General features: G+C 38.5%; 1 protein-coding gene across 3 annotated transcripts in view; it reads left to right on the top strand.

The window, feature by feature from the left end:
• VAV3 (vav guanine nucleotide exchange factor 3) overlaps nucleotides 1-13,794 on the top strand; it is a 283,108-nt gene that overhangs the window by 123,440 nt on the left and 145,874 nt on the right. For 2 of the 3 annotated variants that reach the window (XM_090048785.1, XM_090048784.1), the window contains exons 6-10: nucleotides 2,905-2,997; nucleotides 3,092-3,160; nucleotides 9,496-9,599; nucleotides 11,703-11,802; nucleotides 12,856-12,951. In XM_090048785.1, coding sequence (XP_089904911.1) covers nucleotides 2,905-2,997; nucleotides 3,092-3,160; nucleotides 9,496-9,599; nucleotides 11,703-11,802; nucleotides 12,856-12,951 — 462 coding nt within the window. Of the gene's footprint in view, nucleotides 1-2,904; nucleotides 2,998-3,091; nucleotides 3,161-4,707; nucleotides 4,756-9,495; nucleotides 9,600-11,702; nucleotides 11,803-12,855; nucleotides 12,952-13,794 lie in introns of all 3 variants that reach the window. The other variant, XM_090048783.1, reaches the window with a different exon arrangement.

The following is a 13,794-nucleotide window of genomic DNA, read 5'->3' on the forward strand; positions in this document are numbered from 1 at the left end:
TGAATAAAGTTATATGACCAAGTGTTTAGTGCTCAGTAGTCATGGCACATCCTCCTTCAGGAGAGAGAGGACCATATATTCTTATCCCTTTACATTTGTTGTTTTATTGAATAGTTTATTTAAGGTAGGTGCTTACCTTTGGCTTTTCCAGATTGAATTCCAGTGGTAAAAACACTTGTAAAAATTAAAATTCAAAGGGTCTGAAGGGTTTTTTCCTTGTATTCTGAGATAAAACCAGCCAGTTGCAAGTACCTATCACATTTTTTGATACTGCTTTTACTGTGATCCCAAAAATTTTCCTTGAGAGGTGACAAAAGTATATTTCCTTTGGAAGAATTACTGCCATATTTCATGTACTTAACATAATGCTGGGCCCTCCAAAAAGGACTGTAGGTCTTAGCAACTTACTTGAAGAACATTTTCACCTTATTTTCTAGCACATTATTGTACTTAGAAGTACTAATGTGATACAGGATTTTAGAAGGAATATAGCTTGTCTGTAAAGTAATGAAAAACTTAGGAGTTTCAGTTTGTAGATGCTCATCTTTATCAAAAGTATACAACACCTGAGTTTATTGGTCTAGTAATTCAGTAAATGTTAGGAATTCAGTACTTTTGGAGACTTTGCAATCCAGAATAAAATGGCAGTTGTTTCTTTTTTGGGTTAGGAATTCAGTAATTGTCTTATCATAACTCAAGAGTTGCGTAATTTCCTTGAAACTCAAACCATTGTTTAGTTGAAAGTGCAGATTTTGTGCGGTTTTATCACATAGTCATAAATAAGCTTGAGTTTACTTGCAGCTGGGAATAGGTACTTGGTGCAAAAGTATTTTCAGATACTTGCTATTCCTTCTTTGAATTTCAAATTTTCAATGCAACTCAAACCCAGGAAAGCTTCAGGTCTTGTAATTTTTTTCCAGTGCAAGCAGTTGTCATTGGTTAAGAAGGAGTCTACTACAATGACATTAACTATACATGTCTCTGAAAATGATTATGCTCAGACCTCAAGCTAACCGTCATGTGTCCACATGCTTTAAATAAGCTCTTGTAATGCATGGTTTCACATTTTCTATGGAAGTTCTATGCAAGGGGGAAAAACAGAAAGAAAAATGATGACTAATGAGCGACTGGTCACAAGAGAAGATTAACTCTTGGCAAACGAAGCTGTTCTGACCTCAAAAAGCTGTAAACACGTATATAAAATTGACAAGTGACAAGTAACCTAGCTCTGCTTGTTAGTGAGAGGATCAAGGGTGGTTTTTTCCTGTGCTCTAATACTAGAATAGTGGGCCCTAGCAATGATCTAGTTCAACCTGGGCTCAAGACAGGATCATTCCTATCCGAGACATCCCAGGCAAATGTTTACTCAGCCTGCACTTAAACACTTCTAATGACAGATATCTCACAGCCTCTCTTGGTAAAATGTTCCAGTGCTTAACTGCACATAATTAGAAAGGTATTTGCCAATTATGCCCATTACTGCTTGTCTGGTACCCTGAAGATACAAAGAGCAATTACCATCTTCTTTATAACAGCTGTTTTTGTATTTATACTTCATATATATTTTTATATGAAAATATTTTTATTTAGATTTTGTCTGAAGACTCTTGTCAAATCCCATTTCAGTTTCCTCCTCTTCAGACTAAATAATCCTAATTCTTCCAACTCTCCACATATGACATACTTTTTATACTGCTAATGAAATTTGTGATTTTTTTGAAATGTGGTATCCAACACTGAACAACAGTTTCTAGCTGAGGTGTATAAATGGTGTGGAAGAGTCACTTCCCAAGACTTCATAATTACATTAATGTTAATACTTCTCAGTATGTTAACCATTTTTGTCATAATGTTATACTGTTTGTTTACATTCAGCTTGCCATCCACTATAACCCCCAGATCCTTTTTTGTAGTAGTGCAGCCTAGTCAATTTTTCTCCACTTAATATCTGTGGATTTGATTGTTTTTTTCCTGTGCATAGCACTTTGACATTAAACATGGATAAGTGCATCCTATTTATTTCAGAGCATTTCTCAACTTTATTAAGGTTATTTTGAATTCTAATAATGTTTTTTAAGTGCTTGCTATCTATCCTGCAGGGTGTCATCCACAGATTCACTAAATGTACACTTAATGATTTGGAGGATGGAATTAAGATATTGAGCAGTACTTAACCCAGTGTTTTCTTTGGAACCCGATATGATATCTCCTTTCCATTTGAGTTACTGATAACTACTTTTTCAGTGCATTTATTAAACCAGTTATACATCCTCTGTATAGTAGCTTTATCTTAATGGTGTTTCCTTAGCATCTTTATGAGAATGTCAGGATAAAACCTTACCAAAAAGGAGTTCTAGCGCATCCATTTTATCCACAAGGCATGTCTTTAGAATGCTTACTTTTTTAATATACAGCCTACTTGTTTCAAGTGCAGCTTCCAAGATGTAGTTTGTACCAGGTTTTTGCCCCAGACTTTGTCTCCCCATTCACATGTCCATGGCTTTAAATTAATCTCATTGAGCATGATGAATGGCATCTATAAGTAACTGCTCATCACTGTAAATAAATGCTTCATAGTCATGCTCCAAATTAGGGAACTAAGCTACAGTTTAATTTCATATTATTTTCAGAATTAAGTGGGAAGGGCTAAACTGATTAGAGCTAAATGTTAACTTTTTATAGAGCTTAGTTAATACTAAATTTTATTCAAACTCTTGAAGTTGTTAGCTAATTGCACATTTAAAAACCATTTCCTGGGTAATTGTCACAATCCTTTGAGGCTGCAACATGGATAAAGTTACAATGAGCAATATGTCCTAATCACTAAGTAGTAAACAAATAAATGAGTTTGTTATCCGCTAGGTGTCTGTGAGTAAATTAAACTTGACTTGCTTCTAATTGCAGAAATATACTGAAAATGATGTAAGAACCTGCTGCCTTGCTGAAATAAAACAAACTGAAGAGAAATACACAGAAACTTTAGAATCAATAGAGAAGGTAAGGCAGTCAACTCTGTACTAGCAGAATAGCTATTTACATAGTAAATAACAGGCTGGAAAATATAAGTCAAGGTGTACCCTTTTCTTTGCAGTTTTTCATGGTGCCGCTGAAGAGGTTTCTGTCGGGTTCAGATTTTGATACGGTTTTCATCAACATTCCTGTAAGTAATTGTTTACTTAAAGAAAGAGGCAGGGGATTTGTGTTTGGTTTTTTCCGTGCAGTCAGACTAGATATAACAATGTGCAAAAATCTTCCAAAGCATTTAAATATCTAGCTACTGTAAATCTTAGTAAAGAAAAGACCTTGTACCACATCTTTATTTCTGGAGTTAAATCAGCTGAGGATCTGACTTTAGCTACCCTGCAGTACGTAGAATCTGTTTAATCCTGTCTGTGTATACTAGAGAGACATGGATCATGGCTTGCGGCTAACATGGGAAAAGAATGACCATCATTCATGGGTTTGTGAATATCATGCATGGATTTTCCATCAGTGTGGAGAACATTTATACAGCACTTTCATTTACAGAAATACTATGAATGAATACAACTTTATATCAGCCAGGATTTCATTGATAGCTGGACATGTCACTGAAGGCAATTTAAAATCAACATAGTTTACATCTTTCTACTCAGAATCTGATATTGGATTTAATAAAGAGAACTCCATGTAAAGTTTCTGGGATATTTCCCTTTTAGATAAAATGTTTGGAGGTTCCTTATGTGAATGACATACTTCAGGAAATCCCATTTACTTTGCAATCCAGAATAAAATGGCAGTTGCTTTTTGGGGGGGTTAGAAATTCAGTAAATGTGTTATCATAAATCTCATCCTTTTAAGTGAAGACATCAAGCATCATTTCAAAGCTCTTTTCATGCAAAAAGATAAAAGCTGCAAACTGTAAGTGTTCAAAATGCGCTTCTGAATGTCTGCAGCCTACTTCTTTGTGTGAGGGCAGTTTTGCACTGCTTTTCTGGCACTTTACTATTCTAAAGCAGGTTAATTGGCCCAGGAAAATTCCTGTGTTTCTTCATATTTGCCCCAGTACTTGGGTCTTTATCTAGGCCAGAGGTAGACAACCTCTTCTGGCTTCAGGCTGGAATGACCCACCCAGGTGAGAGGCAGGCAGATGAGTGGTAAGACCCAGCTGCTGCCACTATTGTCTGTCCAGCATCACAGGGAGAGTGCCTGCAGTTGGCACTTCTCCCTGCAGCAGCATGGCCACAGCACCCATAGCCAAAGCCCTTACTATTGAAGTCCTACTTCTGTGTTCCAAATCAGTGGTTCCGCAGGCAGGTTCTGGCCTCTGGGCCATAGGTCATCAACCTGTAATATAGGCCATTGAAATACCAAATGTTCAATTTCAACCCCTTTGAATTTTTACGTTTACTCCCAATGTATCTATGTGAGCTAGAAACCCTTATACTGTACTGCCTTCCCCTTGCCTTCCACTTCAAATATGGTCTGACCTATTCAACTTCTTCATCTTTGGTTCGCTTCCCACTCTGTCTAATCTACATAGCCTGTCATTTCATGTCCTCCTCCAGCTGTTGTCTCTATACCTTTCTTAGGAAGGGTTGTCTTTGCAGAGCGTAGAAAACCAACCCACCATAAAACATGTATACAGGACTGCAGATATAGTTTGCTGTAATTAATTCCCATATATGCTTCACTTGGTTAGCATGTTTACATCCTCTACCTTTTCAGACATCTGTCAATCCTGTATCTCCCATCACAGAAGTGTTAATGAAACAGGTAAGAGATGGAGGAAGAATGTAAACTAAAAATCAACTGAAACTTTAGTACTTAATTTCTTTTGTCTTGTGTTCCCTTTTCTTTTCTTTTGGACAAAAGCACTTGAAATGCCTTTCAGGAGCTCTGAACAGTGCGTGAGTGTACAGGCATTCACAACCAAAGAAGGGTTTAATAAATGGCCAGCATACTTAAAAAAAAAAAAAAAAAAAAAAAAAAAAATCCTTAAAAAATGAGGATCATACCTGAAGCCATTGCTGAAATGTTTATAGCTTTAGGGAGCATGATGGGGGGAAAGCGTTGTTTGGTCCTCTAACACAGTGGTTCTTAACCTTTTTTTGTATCAGGACCCATCTGTAAACAATCCTGACCTAGTGCCCCTGCCCCTGGACCCCAGTCTTCTCTCTGAAGCATTTGGGGCAGGGGATGGGTGTGTGGGGCTGGAGAGGGTGTGTGTGGGGCCTGGGGGGCCCCCAAGCAGCCCCTTGCAGGCTGGAACTCTGCCAACCTGCAAGGGAAAAGCCATGTTTTCCCATGGTTTTTCTCTTTTAAAGCAGAATCCATTTTTTAAGTTTGTTCATGACCCTTTCATATATTCTTGCAACCCATTTTTGGGTTGTGACTCATGGGTTGAGAAACACTGCTCTAACATTCCACAGTGCTCTGCGTTTCCTATTGCACTCCCTTTGATGCTCTGATAGGGAGAGAGCAGAGTGGAGAGCCAGTGAACACTCTCCTATGAGCCTGGCTGTCCTTGAGGATCTCTGAGGGCCAAGAGGCATGCAGAGAATTGTTTTCTCCAGCTTTGGGGCTGGAGATCAGGAATCCTTGCATGTTTACCAGTCTCCCTATTCCTGAGACTGAGGAATGGGGATGGAGAGAACAATTTCTTCATGCCTTTTGGTGTCTGAAACTAGGAGACAGGAGGCAGAGTGTATAAGATGGTGTTCATTGGCTGTCTGCCCCATTTTTCCTTTCCCTGGGGCAGGGAGTTGCAGGGAGTGGAGCCACAGGGCTGAGCAATATTTTGTTGTGCCCCCTGGAGAGCTTGAACCCCTCTGGTAAGAGGGCTGCAGTGGGGGGCTTCAAGTCTATTCATGGCCTGGAGGGCTTCAAATTTGAAATGCTCAAAATTGGAGTGGAATTTGGAATATTTCAAATGTATGTCTGTCCATGGCCTTTATCTGTAATGACATCTATTTAGCATGTAGAGATTTCAGGACCAAAGAGCTGGTATTCCTATTTACAAAGCCTCAATATAACTTGGTGCTGTGTTAATAAATAGGAATTTTATACATAATACATGACCACAAAATTAATAAGCTATTAGGAGCTCCTGTGATAAATCTTTAACTGGTATTTTGTAAACGTCTAGGAATTCATTACATTATTTGATAACATTTCAACAGTTTTTAAAAATGCGTTAAATGTCACAGTTCACACACCGAATACAATTCCATTTTAAATTATTATATTTTCAACATTCTTATGCTTAAGGTGGGATTCAGGTTTACTACTAGCTCCTAAAACTTGATGAAGGTTTCTGCTATCATTTTAAAAATGTAGGGGTCAGTTAGTCCAAAAATATCTACAAACATTTGGTCTGCTTAAACCCTAGAAAGCTGCATGTGACTGCATTTGCTACTCAGGAAAAAAAGGCTTGAGTGCTGTCTAAGGCTATTTAGAAAGAAGGAAGGGGGGAATGATTTAGTTTCGGTACCCAAAAATGAACAGTGAACTAAGAGGGAGAGTGCTCATGTACTATCCCTCTGACAAAATAGATTTCTCTTTCTTTCTTATCTCTCCCTATTCCACCCCCACCCCCGGCCTTCCCCCATCACTGTGTAAAAGAGGGCTTTAGGATGAAGTTTCTCTCCATGTGCAAATGGAAAAATCAGTGTAGGCCTCTGGGTCCATTTCCTCATGCTAAAACATATTTTAATGACTAACAAGAGAATGTTGTCTTGACCAGTCTCCCAGTAAACATGCTAAATTAGATTTCAGGGCACTGGTATTAATTTGTTTCAGGGGGTTTGGATAGGGAAGTTTGCATGGATTGAATATATTATGGAAAGGTGTTCTACTTGGACTTGAAGTTTATGCAGGGCTGGCCTACCACTTAGCACAAAGTGCTTACTTGGAACGACAGTAACCGGGATTCTGACTCTTATCCTTCTGAGGCTGCAGGTAGATATTGAGTGCCTGTACACAAGCATGGAGGTTGCTCCGGCTGCTGTAATTACAGTGCACCAGACAGACTTGATTAATCCCATCATTTTACCATCAGACTTGATTAACCAGGTCTATGGGAGCATGGTGATTACCATGCTTCAGCAGCCTCCCATGTCTCATGTATCAACGTCCTCGCTATTAAAAATGGTGGTGGGGACACTTGTTGAATGAGCTTTAGTTCAAGCATTCCCACTGCCATTTTTAAGTGCAGGCATCCTGATGCATGAGATGCAGCAGCACTTTAGAGTGGCTCTTGGAGATATTCTAATTAAAGCTCCCTCCCTACCCCCCGTTCCCAGAGCATGTGTAAAAGTGCTTATTATACTTAAGGAAATTTGATAGAACAGTGAGGAGAGAAGGGAGAAATCCCTGGTGGATTTGTGTCCCTTTGGTGTCTCAGAAACTGTAGCGTATAGATATTTTGCAGCCATAATACCTTAGACCAGGGTGGCCAACCTATGGCATGTGTGCCATAAGTGACATAGGTAGCTTTTGTATGTAACATGGCAGATCAGGTAGGGAACAGACAGCACAGTGGCAGATATGGCAGGAAGCAAAAAGCAGAGAAGCTGATTGCGCAAGGAGCAGACAACTAAACAACAGATCAAACAAGGAACACAAGGCAGAGAGCAGAATGAGAGCAGCCAGTTGGGCAGGGAGAAAGGCATCAGAATGGCTCTTGAGGAATGTGTAGGGCTAACTTGTGGTGGGCCTGCTAAAGTGATTGGCCTATGCTGCCTTAGCCAGGGGCACCAAAGATGCATCCAGTGGGCCAGATCTGCCATTCAGAGACTATCATCTGGTCCCCAGTGATGCCCCTAGATCTGGAGTTGATCCACATACCACACGCACTGGGCCCAGGGTCTGGGATGCTTGCTACACATGGCACTCACTCTGGCTGACGCAGGATCTGCTTTGTGAACAGCACGTACCCCATCTGGTCTGGGTCTTGTGCTGAATACAGTATCTTCCTGAGCTGTGTCTTCCATGATGTGCTGCATGCAGGACCTACTTCAGCTGGTTTGGAACTACAAAGTATGCACCACCTTCCCTGGCTGCTCCAGGGCCATTGCCACATGCAGCATGGATCCTGGACAGGCTAGAGTGGGCACTGTGTGTAGGGCATGTCCTGGACTGGCCCTGCATGGGCATTGCATGTGGCATTGTCCTGGACCAGTCAGAGCAAGCACTGAATGTGTTGGATCTAGCATGTGAGGGGAAGGATGGGGCCCCAGGTCCAGGTCCTGATCTGGCTTTCATGGCTGTCCATGCACCATTTGTCTGGCCAGTGAACTGGCCCTGTGCCACTGCTCAATCTGCTTCTGGCTGGGTAAGCTGAACACTTCTGCCACCTTAGATCTTATTTTTTCCCTTCCTTGCCTCCCCAAACTATCTTATGTATGCCATTAAGTTAGCATTTGAGGCTCTACATGTCCAGCTGAGAATTTTGAGTAGGAGGAACTTTCAAGTGGCATAACAACAGCTTTTCTTGACTCCCCTAACATCCCTTGGCTCCTGATGTAGGTATAATGTAGAGAACATGGCAGAACCCACACTTGCATTTCTTGCTGTTTGATCCCAGTCGTGGCCATAGTTAGGTGCTCTCCCTTACACATGGGTATGCAGAGAGGCCAATTTCTCCACTAGACTGTGAGCTGTAAGAAGCTTCTCAGCCTTGTCTGTTCCTGTGCTGATCTCTATGCAGGAATTCATCTGAACTTAATGTCCCTTAATTTATTAAACATTCGCAGTGTAATACAATACAAACTCATAACAAAGTTTCATTTGCAGGGCTTTTAGTGATTTTTATGCCAGTTATTTAATTGTGCAACATTAACCCTATGCTAGTATTTTCATCTCAAAGCATTTCTGCAATGCTGTCCAGTATACATTACTATCTTTGACTCTTGACCATTTCTTATCTTGCATGAAGGGTTTTTATTTTTTTCCAAGTGGTAGATACAGGTTTCTTATGCAGTGGTAAAAAATTGAAAATGTTAAAATTCCTGTTTGTTTTGAATCTTTCTTGATCATCCTTGCCTTTTCCCTGAACCATTAGTTGCCTGTTGTATCAAGAAACTCATTATGATTACAGTTAACTTGGCACCAGGATATCACTAATTGACCAATGTAATGTACAAAACTAATTTTTCACAGCTCAGGGACATGACTCATTACTTTATCTTGTCACTAAAACATTTACTTGACTTGCTTAATTTTAAAATTATCATTATAAAATGAAGATGAATTAACAGTGCACATTTCAAGATAGAATAAATTAGTCTTTAATAAGTAATTCTCTGCGTTCAGTTCCTCTTGTCATACTGTATGGAGGATCTGGTACTTCAAAGCAAAGCTTGAAATGAGCTCTTACTCATAAATGATGTGTTTTTTAGCTTATTGAAATAAATGGATTTATATGGAAACACTAATCTTCATTTACTCTTAATTTTGGAAGCGTTTATGATTCTGATTTTGTTTCAATATTTTTCTTATGTTGCTGTCTTCAAGGATTTGGTGAAAATCCACAGAAGTCTAATGCTGGACATTTGTGACTCCATTGTTAATAAAAATGACCAGAATTTATATCAAGTTTTTATAAAATACAAGGAAAGGTAATATTTATATACTAACTTTGATATATCTTAATAATAATTTGCACTGAATCCAATAAAGCATCTCTCTTCATTTACATTCCAGTTTTATAAAGCAAGCAATTTATAGTAAAGAATTAAATTCTTATGGTATGTAGTTAATATTTATAAAGTGTTTTGAACATGGAAAACACCATGAAAGTACTAAGTATTTTGTATGTTTTTCCCCATGTATATTTTTTGCACTTGGTATTTTTACCATCATTTTGAACAAAACCAATCTGCAATACCACCTAAGCCATCTCAAATCCTCTACTGAGTTAAACAATACAGTTTACAGACATACTATAGCTTAAGAGAGGAAAAGGGCAAGAGAAGTGCAGTGAGGCATGAAGATACAGGAAAACCATTCTAAATGTTAGAAACAGGTGCAAAGATTGTTTGGAGGGAGAGAAGTTGAGGCAGGGTGGAGAGGAGAGCCCATGGGTTTGTTTACATTACACTCAAAAGTTTGACTCAGGCTTGTGTATACATTTGTGGATTTAACCTAGGCAGCTTGTATACTGATATAGCTTTGAGTTTCATTGCAGTCTCACTGCATATTTCCTTATCTGTTTGGTTGGGTTTTCAGTCCCCCCTGAGCTTTTGCTCCTCTACCTATGCTGTTATCAATACTTGAGCTGGCTAATTTAAAGCTAAACAGATATGTCTACCCAAACTTTGGTCACACCTTACACTGTGGGATAGGCATATCCCAGGTGGGCCCAAAGAAAATATTAAGAAAGTCACCTTTGAACTGGGAATTGAAAGTAACAGGCAATTAAATTATTTGTGGTACAACTGAATTGCAGTCAACTGTATATTTGGAAGAAAGCAGGAAACAGAACATGAAGTGCTGGAAAATAGAGAGCTTTTTTTAGGGGGAAGCAGTAGGGAAGGGAGTTGCCCTAGTCAGTCAGCAGAAGTAAAGATAGAGAAGAACTCTTCAGTAGGGGTGGGAGGCACTGGGAGAGTGATGGTGCAGGGTGATAGATGATGAAGGGAGGGTATAGTAAGGGGTGATTATTGGAAGGTTACAGAGGATGAGGTTACAGTGTGCAAGGCACCAGGAGGACAGGGAGCTGCGTTTGAAGATACTCCTCTCCTTCAAGAGAAATGCTGAGAGGTGTATAACTTGAAGGAGCTGAGATGGAATTATAAGTTACAAACTACTTTGTCAATGCAGGGGGAGGACAGATACTCCATTATCTATACTGCAGTATTGTTATTAAAATAATCGTGTTGAAACAGATGTGCAGGGCCAGTCAGTACAATTGCGTTAATAGTGACATGCAGAATAAATAGAAGATGATTAAGAGGTAGAAGAATAACAACACAAAACAAGAACTGAAGCTTGTGGTAACCTGGAAGAGGGAGCTTGTAGTTGAGAGGTCACCCTTAGAGATTTAGAGCAATTTGAGAGGAACAGAAAGAACTTTTTAAAAAGGGAATAGAAGGTTCTTTGTATAAAGCCAGATTCTTTTAAAGTAGTTTTGCAGAAATTGGCCAGCAAGCACCATGCTGATCTGATGGCTATTGAGAATTTCTTGAGTTTATGTGTGTTAGCTATTATCTTGACCCAAAGGCTCACAGACTGTAACTCAATAGAAGCTGTTTAATCATTTTGTGAAACCTACTGTTGCTGTAAAAGAGTAGATATAATTAATCTAGTGCTAATCCTATGTTACAGCATTTATTCATTACATCCTTTGAAATCTATCTCTTAACATTGTAAATACTAATGATTTTGTTCCATTAAGCAGCAGTTACCTTGTTTTACAACCTTATACAAGTGCTTTATTATATATCACAGCATATATGCATTAACGTTAATTTGAACTTGAAATGATCTGACAGTATTTTGACTGTGATGCATCAGTGATGGTCTGAAATGTTTTTGAAATGTATCCTTGATTATATTCTGAGGGCAGTACTATGGTATGTGTGAAAGGGCAGATTCTAACCATGGGTATGTGGGCACAGATCCCACTGAAGGAAAATTATTACCCATGTATTTGTTTGTGTAGTGTGAATAAGGATTTGACTGGAATAGCATCCCGTTTATTTTTTCCTGTTTTGACTTAGACTTGTCATCTATGGGCAGTACTGCAGTCAAGTGGAGACAGCCATATCATGCTTAGACAACATCTCCAAGACAAAAGAAGATGTTAAGTTGAAGCTAGAGGTACCAATGTTTATCTTTGTGTTCATATAAGTAAATATACTGCTTCTCTGCTCCAGACGTGGACCCAGAAGATATCCATGATTAATGCAATCTATTCCAGTGTTTGGGTCTGAGTTTTTAATTTTCTTTTCCTTTTAATTGGACTGAGGGGCTAAACTTGTCAGGCTGAGACACAGAGGCTGGAATTTTGGACTCATTGATGTCAGTAGCATCACAATTTTATATGAGAAATGTTTGTCAATATAATTTCTTTATTTCCCCTGGAATCCAAGTTGAGAGTGAAGTTAGCTGAGAAAATAGTTACAGATTAGATTGTTCTGGACACACATCTGCCCAAGGGGTGGTTTGTGAATTGCCCCACTTCAAGGCCTTGAGGAGGAGCTTGGTGCTTCCAAAGGCATGCATGCTTTTAAAACCTAATGCATCCTGCGTGGTTTCAATTACTATTTTTGTTTATGTTCATAGTGTCTGATTCAAAACAATAAGGCTGCTAATTTGTTTCCTGTGCCTAAATATAGTATTTATTCTGTGCTTATCAACTAGGGTGACTAATACCACAATAATGGAATCCAGTTCCAGATACTGAATTTTCTTAAAGATGGGAATATTCAAATGTAAAATATGTCTTCAGTCCATATCACTGGTTGGTCTGTTTGTAGGCCTAATGTTGTCTTGTGGTCTGCCAGAGCCCAAGACTGGTTATCTTTCAGAAGGGCTGCAAGACCTTTTTACTTGGGTAGGTATTAGCAAGCAAGTTAAGTTGGGAGATTTGTTTGGGGAGTTTTTGTTATGTAAGTATGTCTCTTATTTAATATTTATTTTGCTTTTATAAGGTTGTTTTTTTTTCCCCTGTAAGGCACCTGAGCCTTTTCCAAAAAAGGCATAGAAATCTAATCAGCCAATAAATATTTCTCCTCCTTACAGTGATATTTAGTCATCTGAATATTTGAGATGTCTGGCTGGCATTTATATCAACTTTTAAATTGAGTGGTGTTGAATTTGGTTCTTGTTTTTACAATAATCTTATTTCAGTCTTTTTGTTTTTTAATTTAGGAGTGTTCCAAGAGAGCTAATAATGGGAAATTTACCTTGCGGGATCTCCTAGTGGTTCCTATGCAAAGAGTTCTAAAATATCATCTACTACTCCAGGTACTTTTATTTTTGAAATGTAAAGTGTTTGAGCACAAAGCTATGCTAGCTTATAATTAGAAGGTTGTTATAATGAGTATTTAGGCCTTTATCAAAGGGGAAGTGATTGACATATTTATAGTCTTGAGCTGAGACTTGCTTGTCATGAAGTCCAATCTAGTTCAGTGTAGCTTTTTCTGTGGTGATTATTCCTCACAGCTGAAGCATATCTGAAAAGAATACAATCAGTTCTTCAATATCTGAGCCTCTTCACTTATTGGTGTGTTTAAAATTGTTAGTGCTGCTGAGCTGTTGAGCATAGTGGTCTTGAAATGTATATGTTTACCCCCAGAAGACTGAGCTGAACAATACTAAATCATAGTCTAAGATGCTACCTTGCTATAATAAATTATAATAAAGCCATATTTATTTTGAAATGCTTCTTTTTATAACCCACAAAGCTTTGGCTTTCACAGTTAGTCCTATAATGAGGGTGCAGAGTCTTATAATTTGATTTGATAGCTGTGCTAGGAGACTCATTAGTTCAGCTGCAAAGAAATGTATTACTGTATTAGACTGTCAGCCCTGCTGATGCTTGTAAAATGTCATTTTAAAAAGAGCTACTACTTGTATGTGAAGCATAATTTTGACTCTGCAGTGCGTTGTATTAAATTTCTTGAAATATATCTGTATAATACAAGTCATCAATATTTTGATCAGCAGAAAATCAGGTGTAAAAAACCCCAAAATTGATGATAGAACTACTTTCTTGAAACATTTATGAGATCTGAACCATGGCAATGTTATCAAATTGTAGATTATGAAAAATACGATATATTATATTACTTGTATTTTAAAGTGTGA

Source organism: Crocodylus siamensis, chromosome 5, assembly GCF_052110815.1.
Source record: "Crocodylus siamensis isolate JL-2025a chromosome 5, ASM5211081v1, whole genome shotgun sequence".
Lineage (NCBI taxonomy): Eukaryota > Metazoa > Chordata > Crocodylia > Crocodylidae > Crocodylus > Crocodylus siamensis.